Source organism: Mus caroli, chromosome 7, assembly GCF_900094665.2.
Source record: "Mus caroli chromosome 7, CAROLI_EIJ_v1.1, whole genome shotgun sequence".
In the NCBI taxonomy this organism is placed as follows: Eukaryota; Metazoa; Chordata; class Mammalia; order Rodentia; family Muridae; genus Mus; species Mus caroli.
In genome coordinates this window covers 24,813,410-24,828,877 of record NC_034576.1, presented here as the reverse complement: position 1 = coordinate 24,828,877, position 15,468 = coordinate 24,813,410, and the positions used below count along the sequence as shown (strand labels likewise).

Sequence of the window (15,468 nt, the reverse complement as noted above, 5' to 3'; positions counted from 1 at the left end):
AGAGAGAAAGAGAGAAAGAGAAAGAAAGGAAAGGAAAGGAAAGGAAAGGAAAGGAAAGGAAAGGAAAGGAAAGGAAAGAAAGGAAGGAAGAAAGAAAGAAAGTGTGGCCAGCTGATTCACAGTGAAGAATGGACTTTGGGATATCTCTGCCAGCCCCTCCCCGCCTTCCCTGTATCCCACAGCTTCCCAGGGGACTGGGTCACTTGGACCTTGCTACTTCCTGCTCTTCAGTCCATGGTTCGGACTATGGAGCTGTGGGTGCAGCTGAAGCAGGCCGGACTGGAGCCCAGTGGATTGGGTCCACTCCCCAAGGCCCTAAGGGTGCCCCCACCAGAAGGGAACCCCGGCCAGGCCCTTACGTCTTCAGGGGGAGAACTTGGGGGTGCCAGGGAGCTGCTTCTATGGATCTGGGAGGAGCTGGTGAGTGAGGGCCTTAGAGAGATAGGAGAGGACAAGGAACGTGAGTGAATATTGATAAAGGTAGACGTAGCCGAGGATCAGCCTGGGCCAGGGTGGGGACAGAGCATGAGAGACAGGATTGGAGTTAGTCTCAGAGAACAGAGATAGAAATCAGAGACGCAGAGCAGGATCAGACAGGACCTCAGATGGAATGGGGGCTGGGAGAGCCCAAAGGCAAGGATGAGAAAACGGAGCCGGAGATGAGACAGAGGTGAGGGCCCTGGCCAGGCAGGACAGGACTTGAGCTGAAACTTGCCCCCACGGAGCTCTGGCAGGCTTTCTTGCTCCCCGTGGAGCATCTCCATGGTGTTCCTTTATTCTTACAGGGGAACCTGCGCCGAGTGGATGTCCAGCTGTTGGGACAACTGTGTGACCTGGGACTGGAGATGGGGACCTTTCGGGAAGAGCTGGACACTATCCTGGAAGAGGAGGAAGAGGAACGAGAGGAGCAGGAGAAGAGCTGTGTTGAAGAGGACAAAGGGCCTGAGGAGAAGCAGGAGGAAGAACGTTCCCGGAGCTCCTATCCAGCCCAGCGCCTCCCTGACTTCGAGATGACCATCTGAGGTCACTTAGCTTGACACGCAAATGAGATGCAAATTCATGCAAAGGAAAAAAAAAACAGTGATTGAGAATCAAGGGTGCTCCTTCGGCAGACCCAAAAAACAGTTGGAGATCCTGGCATGGACCTGGGAGCTGTGGGCAGGTGTGATTGTAGATTTGAGAGGGGCACAAAAGCCACCGGTGTGTCTGTAGAGATGTTGCCATGTGACCTGGAGACCAGGTGCTTGGCTGAAGTGACAGAATCTTGGCAGACAGGTTTGAAGACCAATTCTGCGTAGTCTGGTAGGCCCCATGGCCGGTAAGCAATTGAAACGTGGTGGGTTCGGACTGAGATGAGAGGTGGACAAAGGTCAAACATGTGGGAAAACCTCTCAACAGCTTAAACAGCTTGACAACTACAGGTTGAAATGATATTCTGAATATGTGAAATAAAATATTGATTTTATATGCTTTTTTTGGGGGGAGGGTTCAAGACAGGGTTTCCTCTGTGTAGCCCTGACTGTCCTGGAACTCACTTTGTAGACCAGGCTGGCCCCGAACTCAGAAATCCGCCTGCCTCTGCCTCCTGAGTGCTGGATTTTATATGCTTTTATTGCAGTTGTATAACATAAAGTGATTATTTTAGCCATTTTCCGTGTGTGGTGTGTGACATATGTGCACTTATGTGTGCGGGCGTGTGGGGCATCTTCCTCTATGGCTCTCCACTGTAAACCCTTGAGACAAGGTCTCCTCTCTGATCTGGAAGCATCCCACTGTGGCCGACTGGGATCTGCCTGCTCCGCCGCCTACCTCCGATGCTGGGATTGCAGGCCTGCATGGTTGTGCCGGGCCTTTTCACATGGGAGATGGGGGTCTGGTTTGGGCCTTTAGGTTTTTATAGCAAATGCTCCTGCCTATGAGCCATGCCCTAAACGGGTTCCTTTCTTCCTTTCGTTTCCTTTCCTTTCCTATTCTTGCTGTCTTCAGACACACCAGAAGAGGGCATCCGATCTCATTACAGATGATTGTGAGCCACCATGTGGTTGCCGGGAATTGAACTCAGGACCTCTGGAAGAACAGTCAGTGCTCTTAACTGCTGAGCCATCTCAGGCTGACCTGGAACCCACAGAGATTCTCCTGCCTCTGCCTGTGAGCTCCAGGATTAAAGGTGTGAGCTACCGTGCCTGGTATTCTCCCTTTTTCTCATTCTGTATGTATGTGTGTGAGTGTGGGTTTGTGCATACCACAGCATCTGTGTATGTGTGTGAGTGTGGGTTTGTGCATACCACAGCATCTGTGTATGTGTNTGTATGTGTGTGAGTGTGGGTTTGTGCATACCACAGCATCTGTGTATGTGTGTGAGTGTGGGTTTGTGCATACCACAGCATCTGTGTATGTGTTTAGGTGTGAGTTTGTGCATACCATGGCATCTGTGGAGATCGCTTCTTGGTTTCTACCCTGACATAGGGTCTGTCTTATTTACAGCTCTACTCCACTTTACCTGGCCTGAAATCTCTTTGCAATTCTTCTGTCTCCACCTCCACCTCTCCATGGAGGTGCTGGGATCACAAATCTTCACTATGCCACTCTCTAGCTTTACAGTGGTTCTGGGGATTCAAACTCAGGTTCTTATACTCCCAAGGTATCGCCATCGCTCACAGTCCTTTCCCTCATCGTTCCGATTGAATTTTGATTTCTTTACATACCTCAATATGGACTGTCAGCCATCTCAGTGCTAGGGAAACAGAGTGCCGGGGAGACAGACAGAGTGCTGGGGTGACAGACAGAGTGCTGAGGTGACAGACAGAGTGCTGGGGTGACAGAGACACACTGCTGGAGTGACAGATCTGAGTTACATTCCTGGGCTGACTTTTTCAAGCCAAATATTCTGTTGCGAACATTAACCATACTTTTTAATTTTACTTTTATTGGGACACCAGTCTAACTTCACTTTTTTTTTTTTTTTGCTTGATATTTTAGTTTTGTTTTGTTTTGTGAGACAGGATCTCATGTAACCAAGGCCAGTAGCCTCTATGTTGCTAGACAGCTGAGGGTGGCCTTGAACTCCTGATATTCTGGCCTCCATCTCTCCATTGCTGAGATTATAGGTGTATGCCCCCATGCCTGGACCTCCAAAATTTGTAAAATTTAGGGTTTGTGGAAGGGGTATTTGGGATAGAACCCAGGGCTTTGTACGTGCTGCGTAAATACTGTACTACTGAGCTATATCTCCAACACTGTTTCTTTCTTTCAGCATTTTAAAATGTGGTTGCCAGAACACTTAAAATTATAGTGTAGTATTTATATCTTTTTTTTTAAAGACTTATTTATTTATTATATACACTGTAGCTGTCTTCAGACACTCCAGGAGAGGGCACCAGATCTCGTTACAGATGGTTGTGAGCCACCATGTGGTTGCTGGGATTTGAACTCTGGACCTTCGGAAGAGCAGTCGGGTGCTCTTACCCACTGAGCCATCTCACCAGCCCCTAGTATTTATATCTTATTTTAAATTTTAATTTATTTTTATTTTAATGCCCTGGGCATTTCACTGCCTGTATGGAAATGTACCAGAAAAGGGTGTTGGATCTCCTGGAACTGGAGTTACAGACAGTTGTGAGCTGCCATGTGTGTACTAGAAGTCAAACCTAAGTCCTCTGCAAGAGCACCAAGTACGCTTAACCACTGAGCCATTTCTCCAGCTCCACAATTTCAAATGTTTGAAAATATAAAGTTGGTGGGAGCAGATGTGTAGCAAATGGGCCATAGCTTTACACATGCCCCATGTCTCTCCCTCTATTAGCCACGCCCGCCGGCCCCTCACTGGGGGATTCTAGGCAGGGGCTCTACCACTGAGCCACACGCCCCCAGCCCTTACTGGGGGATTCTAGGCAGGGGCTCTACCACTGAGCCACGCCCCCAACCCCTCATTGGGGGATTCTAGGCAGGGCCTCTACCACTGAGCCACGCCCCCAGCCCCTCACTGGGGGATTCTAGGCACAGGCTCTACCACTGACCCACGTCCCCAGCCCCTCACTGGGGGATTCTAGGCAAGGGCTCTACCACTGAGCCACGCCCCCAGCCCCTCATTGGGGGATTCTAGGCAGGGGCTCCACCACTGAGCCACGCCCCCAGCCCCTCACTGGGGGATTCTAGACAGGGGCTCTACCACTGAGCCACGCCCCCAGCCCCTCATTGGGGGATTCTAGGCAGGGGCTCCACCACTGAGCCACGCCCCCAGCCCCTCATTGGGGGATTCTAGACAAAGATTCTATGATGAGCCACAGCTCCAACCCAGGGAATGTGACTCCTGTTCAGTTCTCAGTTTGTAAAATAGATGTCCCAGTGAGCAGGTGAAGCTTAGCTGGGGACAGCAAGGTAGGGGGTTTGGAGAGGTAATTTTTTTTTTTTTTTTTTTGGTTTTTTGAGGAGACAGGGTTTCTCTGTGTAGCCCTGGCTGTCCTGGCACTCACTTTGTAGACCAGGCTGGCCTCGAACTCAGAAATCCACCTGCCTCCGCCTCCCGAGTGCTGGGATTAAAGGCGTGCGCCACCACGCCCGGCTTGGTAATTTTTTTCAGAAGAGATATTTGGACATTTTTGGATAAATACAATGACATTTTCATAGTTGTTTACCAAAGCGTGTTCTGGCTGAGCGGGAGGATGTTTGTATAGAAGTCTGAATTAACAGAGGAGGTAAATCCTTTCTATGCAATTTCCTCCTTTCAAACCAGCTGCTACCCTATCAAGAAGGCTCAGCAGGTAAAGTTGCCAAGCCTGGTGTCTTGAGTTTAATCTCTGGAACCCCTGTAGTGGAAGGAGAGAACTGATTCCTGCAAGCGGCCCCATGACCTCTACATATAATGTCATAATACAGACTGCTCTCTCTCTCTCTCTCTCTCTCTCCCTCGCACACACACACGCACACACAGTAACACAGTAGATACACTGATAATGTAAGCAATAATAAAAGCCCAGCAGCTCCCGAGACAGTGCAGCAGCTGAGGTGGCATGCTCACTTTTGTAGGGATGCGGGGCACTGGAGGAAATGTGGGTCTTCACGCACTTCCTCCTGTGCGTAGGGACGGTCAACTGAGACGGACAGAGAGACTGATCGTCAGGAACTCATGGAAGCTTCGGTGAACAGCAGACTCCGCTCAGGTCCACACACTACGTGGACAACTCTTCTACTGCCTCAAGACTTATGAATTGGGACCTGTGGCATGAAGATCTGAACAGCCTAGGGCATGGGTGAATATGAAAAACATTAAGCAAAAAACAAAATGGGTGTCTGTGTGTGTAGAATCTAATTTTTATGAAGCATGCAGTATTTCTTTATGAAGTACCAATTCATAAAGGAAGGGAGTTGGAGGTTAGCGGGGGCTGGGGACATGAGTTATTGGTTGGCGATGGCAGCTTTGGCAACAGGTGATAAAGTCTGGCTAGAGCAGTGGTAGCAGGCGGAATGACTGCAGCAGTAACCTCCCTGTTTGAGGTGCCTAGCCTGACCACAAGGAAAGCTAGGAATTACAGTATTTTAGCATGAAACGATCATTCCAAACTCTAAGGCAATATAAAAAAAATGTGGGGCAGGGAGTCAATTTTTGATTATCTGTTTCCTGATGACAAAGTCCATTGAAGAAGGGGTAAGCTCGTCACCTCGTAGGAAGAGTTTTGACTTGATGGCTATGATATATCATGTGATTGCTGTCCTGCATTTCTGGAGAGACTTTCTGAAAAATAACCACTAAGCAGATGATTTGAATACAGAGTAAAACTGGGAAGTTTCCTGGGTGGGTTGGGACGAGGGGGAGTAGAGGCAGGAGAGGCGGAGAGAGCCAGGGAATGGAAGCGAGTGCAGAGGGAGCTGGCAGGCACAGTGGGCAGCCGCAGAGCACCAAGGGAAGGGAAAGGAAAACAGAGAGGGCTGTAAGTAATTGTGTCCCGCCTGAGGTGAAAGGGATGACGGTCCGGTTTAGCCAGAGTTTCTCCACAGCATCTAAAAGGTCTTTACAGATGTATCAGCAACAAATGGGGCTATTGTAGGACGGGGGCCATTGGGAAAGCTTCTGTGGAGCATTTTGTATGGGTATAGGGAGAAGAAAAGCATTTAAAACACAGGGTAAAAACCTAAGTGTGGGGACCATGAGCAATGAAGTGTAGGAGCAGAGCAGGAGGGAGCAGGGACCAGAAGCCCACACTCAGGGGGAAGGCTGCGAGTGGAGTTTTGGCTGCTCCCTGTATCTGGGGCCCCATCTCAAGCCAGCCAGCATCTGTTGGTGCAGAAGTTTGCACCCAGTTTCTAGAAATTGGACAGTTATCTCAGACAATACAAAGTGTGTGATGGCTTAAATGTGTAGGACCAGAGGATCAAATAAAAAAGTTAAGGCCTATGTGGCTGACAGAGCCATAATTTTATGAGGATGAGACCCATCACATTAGTGAGGAACTCACATTAATATTCCCTCAATACCAGACACACTCTCTATAATAAGGAGTGAAATAAAAGTTGCTTCAGTGGAAGGTATTGAAAAATGTCACCCAGAACAACCCTAGATTGTGCAGGTTGTCCAAAAATAGGACACAAACAGGGACTGAGTTTCCAAATTTATAGGGGGGGGGCACTGCTGAAATTATATCAGAGGCCCTACCCTTAAAATGGTTGACTGACAAACCTGTGTGGGTGGTGTGGTTTAGTGGCCCTTAACTAAAGAAAAATTACAGGCATTTGAGCAGTTATTATAAGAGCAGCTGGAAGCTTAAAATTAGTCTACCAGCCCATGGAATTCCTGTGTATTTGTTACAAAAAAGGAAAGAAATTGGGGAAATGGAGACTGTTAATAGATTGAGAGCTGTGGATGGAGTAATCCAACCAATGATTCAGTTACAGCCTGGAATAATTTCGTTACCTTCTTTTCTACCTAAGGCATGGCCTATGATAGTAATTAATTTCTTTCTTTTAAAAGTTTATTTATTATATATCTATAAGTACACTCTCACTGTCTTTAGACACACCCAGAAGAGAGTATGGGGTCCCATTTGACAGATGGCTGTGAGCCACCATGTGGTTGCTGGGAATTGAACTCAGGACCTCTGGAAGAGCAGTCAGTGCTCTTAACCTCTGAGCCATCTCTCCAGCCCCAGTAATTAATTTCAAATCCTGCTTTTTTCCATCCCTGGCCCATACCCCAGAGTTACTCCCTAGCTACTCCTTAGCAACAGCCAATCAGGATTAGTCTGATAGTTCCAGATGAACTTTCAAACGGTTTGTGATTGTTCATGGCACCCACCTGTCCACTTACAATAATCACTCAATTAGATGTTTGCGGGGCTGGACACCACCTCACTTGCTCGCCATTTCCTATAAAACCTCGTCCCTCTGAGGGCCCCGGCTTCACCCTCCTGTTCTGCTGCATCAGAGAGGTGGGTAAGCCCAAGCTTGAGCTTGAATAAAGACCCTAGTGTGATTGCATTGGAGTTGGCTCCATGGTGGTTTTTTTGGGGTTCACAAATGCTTCCTGAATGGGAACAACAAAAGAAATTAACAGCAAATATCCTAAAAGCAAGTGTATTCAGTTTAAAAAAAATTTGATTTTAAGTTCTGAAATGCCTACATTTTATACTGATGCAAATAAATTGGGAATGGCTGGTTATAAGTCAGAAAAAAAATAAAGACAGTAATTCAAAGCCCATATACTTCCGTTCAAAAATTAGAGTTGTATGCAATTCCTATGGATTTATTAGATTTTCCTGAACCTCTTAATATAATTACTGGCTCTTAATATACACAAGGAATTGTTTTGCATATGAAAACTGCTGAATCTATTCTTGATAATTCAGAATTAACATTATTTACACAACTGAACAGACAATTGGAAACAGAAATTGTGCATTATATATCACCCATATTTGGTGTTATATAGGCTTGCTAGGTCCATTAGCACAAGGAAATGAAGAAATTGACCAGTTATTAATAGGAATGTATTCAAAGTCTCAAAATTTCATGAAAACATCATGTTAACAGTAAAGGTTAAATGAAAAAACAAAACAAAACAAAAAAACCTCCTATCACCTGACAACAAGCCAAGGAAATGATAAGCAAATGCCTTATTTGTTCTTTGTATAGTCAAACACCATGACCCTTTAAGGGTACCAAAGAAGTGGATCTGGCAGATGGACTGTTTCAATGCAGAACTTGGAAAACTGAAGTTTCTATACCATTCTATTGATCCATATTCAGGGCTTCAATGGCCGACTGCTTCGAGTTCTGAAAAGGCTGGTTCTGGGATTACACATTTACTGGAAGTCAGGGCTATTATGGGGACGCCTGTACAAATGAAGACTGACAGTGACTCAGCATGTGTCTCCAGGGAGATGAAACAGCTCTCTGAATATTATAATATAAAGCACACTACAGGTACACCACACAACCCCACAGGACAAGCAGCTGTAGGAAGATCTAATTGTACCTTAAAAGAAATATTTTTTTTTGAAAAAAAAAAAAAGGGAAGAATAACACCCCCCCCCCAGGGATAGACTAAATAGCATTCTTAACTTTACATTTTCTGAACGTTAATGGGAAAGGGAAAACAGTGGCTGAGAGACACTGAGTTATTAAAAAAAAAAACAACCTGTAGAATTAAATCAGACGCTATACCATCAGGATGTGTTAACATTAGAATAGAAGTCAGTGAATATTTTGCCTTGGAAATGTGTATTTGTTTATATTTCCACAGGAAACAAAAAGCTGTGGATACCATCAAAACTAATAAATCTCAGAGTTGAGCAGGGGAGGTTTCTGAGAACCTTGGCCACTGACTAAAAAAGAGCAAAGAAGAGAACCTGACCAGCCACTGCCCTTCCCTGCCAGCCAGAAAAGCCTAGACAAGAAATGTTCAGCACCTAAGCACTGACAGGCCAATGACCAGGACTTTGGTCTCCTGCAACACAGAGCTTTCCATAATGCAGAGCAACAACAGGTCCATGAGCTGGACTTTAAGACAGATAATGCTGAATGCAGCATCCTGCAAGTCCAAGTCAGAGCTGCAAGCCAAAGGTTAACAGAGGCCAGAACAGAGATTAAGAGGCTTCGATGAGGAACCCCAAAACATAAGATGTTAGAAGATGACAGTCCAGGAATAAAAAAGATTCAAGAAACAGCACCCAAATTACGGGAAAGAGAAGCAGCACTATTAGGTTATCTCAGCTGTGGATGCGCTCCTGAGAATCAACAGAAGATCACATCAGACCCGAGAACCCTGCCAAAGGCATGGAAAGAACCGAGAAGCAGCTTCAAAACTACATGATTAGTAGCCAAAGTGAACGGGGAGGCGTGTAGTATGAAATTTTGTATGCAAGAGCCCTTTGAATGGTCCTATGCTTTCAGTGACTGTTGGCTCTTGGACTTCTCAGGGGTAGGGCGGGAGAGTAAGAACTTGGAAAGGGTAGTAGTAAAAGAGAAAGTAGTAGGATTGGAGAGTAGGAAGAAATGGGGTCCAGGAGACAGACGAAGCAGAGAGAAGACAGTAGAGTCAGGAGAAGCTGGGCTGAGCCAAGAAGATATTGTTAGGAGACAGATAAAAGAGAACCCACCAAGAACCCACAAACAAAGTAGTGATAAAAATATATTTGAAAAAAAGGAAACAAAAGGCAACATTTTTTTTTTTTTTTAAAGCCACAAAGGAGTATTGAGAGAGCCAAGAAGACACAAGCAGGCTTCCTGGGTAGAAACACAGACAGTCAAACGCACAAGACTTCAGCGTTTCATTTTTAGTTAGAAACTGTAAAGATACAATTGCAAAGAAACAAACTGTGGGGGCCAGCAGACAGCAGGCATTCCAGCCCTGGCCAGGGGTGCAGACAGAACTGAGTGGCAGGGATGAGAAAGAATTAAGTGGGGGGATGGAGAGATGGCTCAGCCGTTAAGAGCACTGACTGCTCTTTTGAAGATCCTGAGTTCAAAACCCAGCAACCACATGTAATGGGATCTGGCGCCCTCTTCTGGAGTGTCTGATGACAGCTACAGTGTACTTATATAAAATCAATCAATCAATCAATCTTTAAAAAATAAAAAAACTGAGAGAGGGGGAGAGAGGGGAGAGGGGAGAGGGGAGAGAGTGAGTGAGAGAGAGAGAGAGAGAGAGAGAAACATGGGGTGGCCACACTACCATTCCCGTTTATGGTGTTGGGACAAGCTAGAGGAGGAACATGTCCTAAGTACTGACATTTTGTTTTCAGACTCGATTTTTCAAAAAGGTTTATTTATTTATTTATTATATCTAAGTACACTGTAGCTGTCATCATACTCTCCAGAAGAGGGTGTCAAATCTCATTACAGATGGTTGTGAGCCACCTTGTGGTTGCTGGGATTTGAACTCAGGACCCCTGGAAGAGCAGTCAGTGCTCTTAACCACTGAGCCATCTCTCCAGACACTTTCAGATTCAATTTTAATCATAGGGTGAAACTAGGTTCTAGTTCCCAGGCCCTAGGGGACCTGAGGACTCCCCATTGTTTCAGATCTCTAACTGGTTTTTGCTTTGTTGACTGTAGGTAACACAGCTCTTTCTCTTGGGCTGGTTCAACTCCCTGTTAACAGCTTTCCTGGAAAGGCATCCCATACTTCTTGCATCTCCAACATTTTTCAGTCTCCAAGGCAACCCAGGCGTCACCTTCACAGTTTCACACAATGGCCTCTCTAGGCCTCTCTATGTGGCGACACCCCTGACACAAGCCTGGCCTTAGTAGCTTTCCTTTAATGTGGATTGAGATTCCACAACCACTTTCATGTATATTTCAATCTAAAGCCAGAACCACCTGGTCAAAGCTGCCAAGTTCTGCAGCTTGCTGGGGCTGGAATACGGACCCCCTTTTCAAATCCAGCCTCAGCAGCCCTCTGGTTTTCATGGAGTTTCCTTCACTGCCTGTAGACCAGGCTGGCCTCACACGCAGACACCCACCAGCCTCTGCCTCAAGCTGTACTTTTGTGTTTTTCCTTGTTCAGCTTGTTCCTGTTCATTACAGATCTGCATTAGTGAGGCCACTAATAACCAATCAATATGGTCAATGCTAGGCTGTCTGGAAATCTTCTCCACCAAAACTATTCATTCACAACTCTTCAAGTAGCCTCGGGCAGATTCTTTGGACAAGGGCAGAAATCGGCCACATTCTTCACCAAAATGTCCTGGCAATTATCTTTAGGCCACAAAGGGATCTTCTCCTCTGAAGCCTTGGATCAAGCAGGCTCCAAGCATTTCACAATACACACACACACACACACACATACACAACTGGTGGATGGAGCAAGCTCCAACACACATTCTTTTCTTTCATAGCTTATATATCCCAGTAAAATCTTTCAAGCAGTATAGAATTACAATGTGACTACATCCTATTTTCCTTCTAGTGAATGATATTTAAAAACAGTATGTTCCCCAATACCTTTACATGAAAAACATTTTGTAGCACAGGTAAAGAAAACAAATTATTCCCAAGAACATTTGTAACTAAGCAACTTGTTACAGATTAACAATGTGAGTCTGCTCAGCCACTTTCTCTTACCGGCAGGCAGCAATTTGCAGTTACCAAAAAGTAGCAATTATTTTATTATTTATCTTTAAAAGTAATCTTGTAAGAATTTTAAAAGAATCACAGATCTAAACTTTTATATAAAGAACAAGCAGTCATATATGTCTACTTTAAATCCTCAGAATGCATATCTACTCATCAGCAAATTGTTATAAATTATATCAGAGAGCTGAGGGCAAAAGTGGGTACAAGAAACCATCACCAGGAAGAGTCCTGTCAGCCATGGCAGTCATTGTCTTGTCCCCTGACTTTAAAAAAATTCCTAGCTTAACTACTAAGAGAGTGACTGTCCAAACTTCAAACTGTCCCCTAAAATTTTCTACATCAGAGGAGTACCTAAAAAATCTTTTTATTTTTATTTATTTATTTATTTATTTATTTATTTATTGGAGTTTTTTTTTGGTTTTTCGAGACAGGGTTTCTCTGTGTAGCCCTGGCTGTCCTGGAACTCACTCTGTAGACCAGGCTGGCCTCGAACTCAGAAATCCGCCTGCCTCTGCCTCCCGAGTGCTGGGATTAAAGGCGTGCGCCACCACGCCCGGCTTACCCAAAACATCTTAACCTAGCTCCACTAATAATTTTATTTTTCCAAATGTTTTCTAAGGGTGGTGGTCACTGCTGACAATCTACATCTCTAATTTCTTCCCCGGGGTGGTGATAGAATCATTAGTCTGCTCCAGCAGCAATGCCTGAAAGAGATCAAGCACTATTATTGTGTCAATGATGCCACCCACTGAGGGGCTGGAAGCCCCCTTAGAGTTTTCATACAATTTAGATTAAGAGGGAAGTGAAGGCCACAACCAGAGCAAAACTGCACAATAGCATGAAGTCTTCAGGACAGGTAGTCCTCAGGGCCATGCATGCCCGTGGTACAGCCATTGTGATTGTGTTAACTGGTGGAATGCATTCCATGAGTTCTAAAGCTGTTTTTTTGTTCCTGCTGCATGGCTCTTGGCAGACAGTTTGTGTGTGTGTGTGTGTGTGTGTGTGTGTGTGTGTGTGTGTTGCCCTGGCATTCCTGGAACTGGTTCTGTTGATCAGGCTGGCCTTGAATTTAGAGATCCTGCCTCTCTGCCTCCCCAGTGCTGGGATTAAAGGCGTGTGACAATACCAGCTGGCCAGTTTAAGGATCTCAAGATGAGGATATTATTGATCATAGGTGATGAATCAGGTGGGTCTCATCAGAAGGATGGCCAGTAGAGTCAACAGGAGTCAGGATGCCAAGCCCCAGTTTGGAGTGACACAGGAAAGCAGGAAGCTTCCAGAAGCTCAGGAGAGGAGAGTGTGAATTCTTTCCTAGAATTTCTAGAAGCAGCCAAGCCCAGTGTACCTACTTTATGCTTCAGAATAGCAAGAGAATTATCTTCTCTCCTTTCAGTGCTAGGGACTGAAGTGTGTGTGCATGCATATTTGCTTGTATGCATGTATACGAGTGTGTGTGCTTGTATGTATGTTTGTGTGTGTGTATGTGCATATGTTGATGTTAGTGCTGGGACCATGGGTCTCACGCATGCCACGCAAGCACTGGCTGTGGAACTCCTAGCCTGAACCTAGGTCTAGCCTTGCTCACCTAGTTGAACTACACCCCAGTGCTTTGTGGCTTTGGTTTTGTTTTGTTTGAAGCAGGGTCTCGTGTCGCCTAGGCTAGTGGCTATGCAAGATATTGAGCTTCTGACTCTCCTGTCTTCATTTTTCAAGTGTTGGGGTTACAGGCACATATCACCAAACCCGGTAGCTTTAATTTTTCTCTCTCTCTCTCTTTTTTTTTTTTTTTTTTTTTGTTTAACAGACATTTATTACTTTAGTTGATTTGAACAATCTCTATACAGTGACTTGTTTTGCCAAATAGAAAAGAATTTTAGGTCTCAAGACTTTGAGTCTACTATTTTCTGGAAATCAGATCATCCTTTTAAAATCTCCAAAGGAAAATCAATTTAATAAAAGCCTCAATTAGAGTTTGATACCAAGCCAGCTTTTCAGGGACAATACTATTTCTTCCACACTCAAAATCACTGTGGGAAACTACTCCAAGGCTTGGCAGATAGAAATAAAATGTGGTGGCATGTGCAGCCTTTGTCAAATGTGAAGAACATCCAGGCAGTTACCGGCCAACCACCTATGGGTAGATTGTAAACAATGAAATCACACTACCAAAATGGACTATTCTTACCCATGATGAATTGACTGGAAGCCCACCCACTTTTGGTTTTTCTTTATTGTGGACTGGAATAGAGACAATTTCTCTATATTGTAGGCAGTCCTGGAACTCGAGATCCGCCTGCCTCTGCACACACCAGCTGCTGGAAAAGCTTAATGTTTGCAGTCTTGATCACAACTTATTATATTTGCTAGGCTGATATTAACTTGTAACCACAGTTACTAGCTTACAATTTCTAGTGGAAACAACCTGCCCTAAGTAAGCCCCACTACATCCAGTGCCATCCAACCTTCACCATCTCCAGATCCATCCTCCAGATCCAACAGAAAGCGAAACCTCACCTCCTCCAACAAGTTTATCCGGTCTTCTGAAAATATAACCCTGGATTCAATTTTCACAGTGTAGGTTATAGTTGATCTCACTTGTCTATGCACAAAACAGGGTTGAAACGCTCTCTTCCTACATATTTCTAAGCAAAATCCAACTCTAAAGTTTGTACTCATCAAATTCCCAAGCAAGCAATCATGTCATTGAACCAGAAGATGCCATCATAAAGCTGTAGATTCTATCTCATGCACCAACACATGCAGGGCTAGTTTCAGGACTCCTTTTTACCCTTTACAGGGTCTTACACACAGGACACCACAAGGCACAAACACTATACACTTAGTCCCTTAAGCACATAATACAAAGAAAGTACACCAGAAACAAGATATGCCATCACCTGTAATTTTCAATGATTGCACTTTAACATCTACATTTTCACAAAACACTCATGACAATCTGTAGACTACTTTTTTTTTTAAAGGTTTATTTATTTATTATATGTAAGTACACTGTAGCTGTCTTCAGACAGTCCAGAAGAGGGCGCCAGATCTCGTTGCGGATGGTTGTGAACCACCATGTGGTTGTTGGGATTTGAACTCTGGACCTTTGGAAGAGCAGTCGGGTGCTCTTACCCACTGAGCCATCTCACCAGCCCCTGTAGACTACTTTTAACAAATAACACCTATAAGCAGAAACGACTGTCCTAAATTGTTTATTGGATATGAATTTTACAAATATCACATGTATTAGCGGTAACGGTGGAGCTGGAAGAGTATTGCGTCTTCTCCAGGCCGCACAACGGGAACCACCATGGCGTGGTGGAACTTGTGGCCCTGGCTCTTTCGGCCGGCAGAGCTCTCTGTGCTTGTGAACTGGTTTGGTGATCTACTGGGTGTCTGGATTTCTTCTGATACCTTTATGGAATGGATCAATGAGGATAACCTCAAAAAATTTATATGTGGAATCTTAACCAACCCAGTAGGAATTCAGGACTCCCAAAGCCTCACAATGGCGCCCAGCTCTCTCCTCAGAAACAGACTGAAGGCTTCAGGCAAATTTCAGCCGGTTAACACCATGGTGGACAGGCTTGCCTTAAGTTGCATCCTTAGGAACCCGACGTTTGCGACCACCATGGCGGACACGAATCCTGTAAATGACAGCCTTGCTTAGCCTTGTACCCCAGTCTTCGAGCTTTCTCAGGCCGGGTGGGGTGGGGAGCCCTGTGCAGTGCAGAGAGCTGGCGGTATTGCCAGCAGCAGACCCTCGACCCTCAGAAGAAAGGGCATCACTGCTTCTTCCTCCATAGCTTTTGGATGTATTTGTATGCACCCATCTTGCCTCACCTGATGGCTGCCGCCAGGGGAAAGGCAGCTTTAATTTTTCTTTTTTTTTTTTTTTTT

The 15,468-nt window shown here is 45.2% G+C and overlaps 1 protein-coding gene and 1 pseudogene across 1 annotated transcript; one reads left to right on the top strand and one right to left on the bottom strand.

Annotated features, from left to right (window-relative positions):
- Positions 1-182: 182 nt before the first annotated feature.
- Positions 183-1,465, top strand: Erich4 (glutamate rich 4). Its single transcript, XM_021169110.1, has 2 exons — positions 183-420; positions 786-1,465. Exons 1-2 carry the CDS (start codon positions 235-237, stop codon positions 1,020-1,022), a joined length of 423 nt encoding a protein of 140 aa, XP_021024769.1. The 5' UTR covers positions 183-234; the 3' UTR covers positions 1,023-1,465.
- Positions 1,466-14,814: 13,349 nt separating this feature from the next.
- Positions 14,815-15,401, bottom strand: LOC110299374 (annotated as a pseudogene).
- Positions 15,402-15,468: the final 67 nt, after the last annotated feature.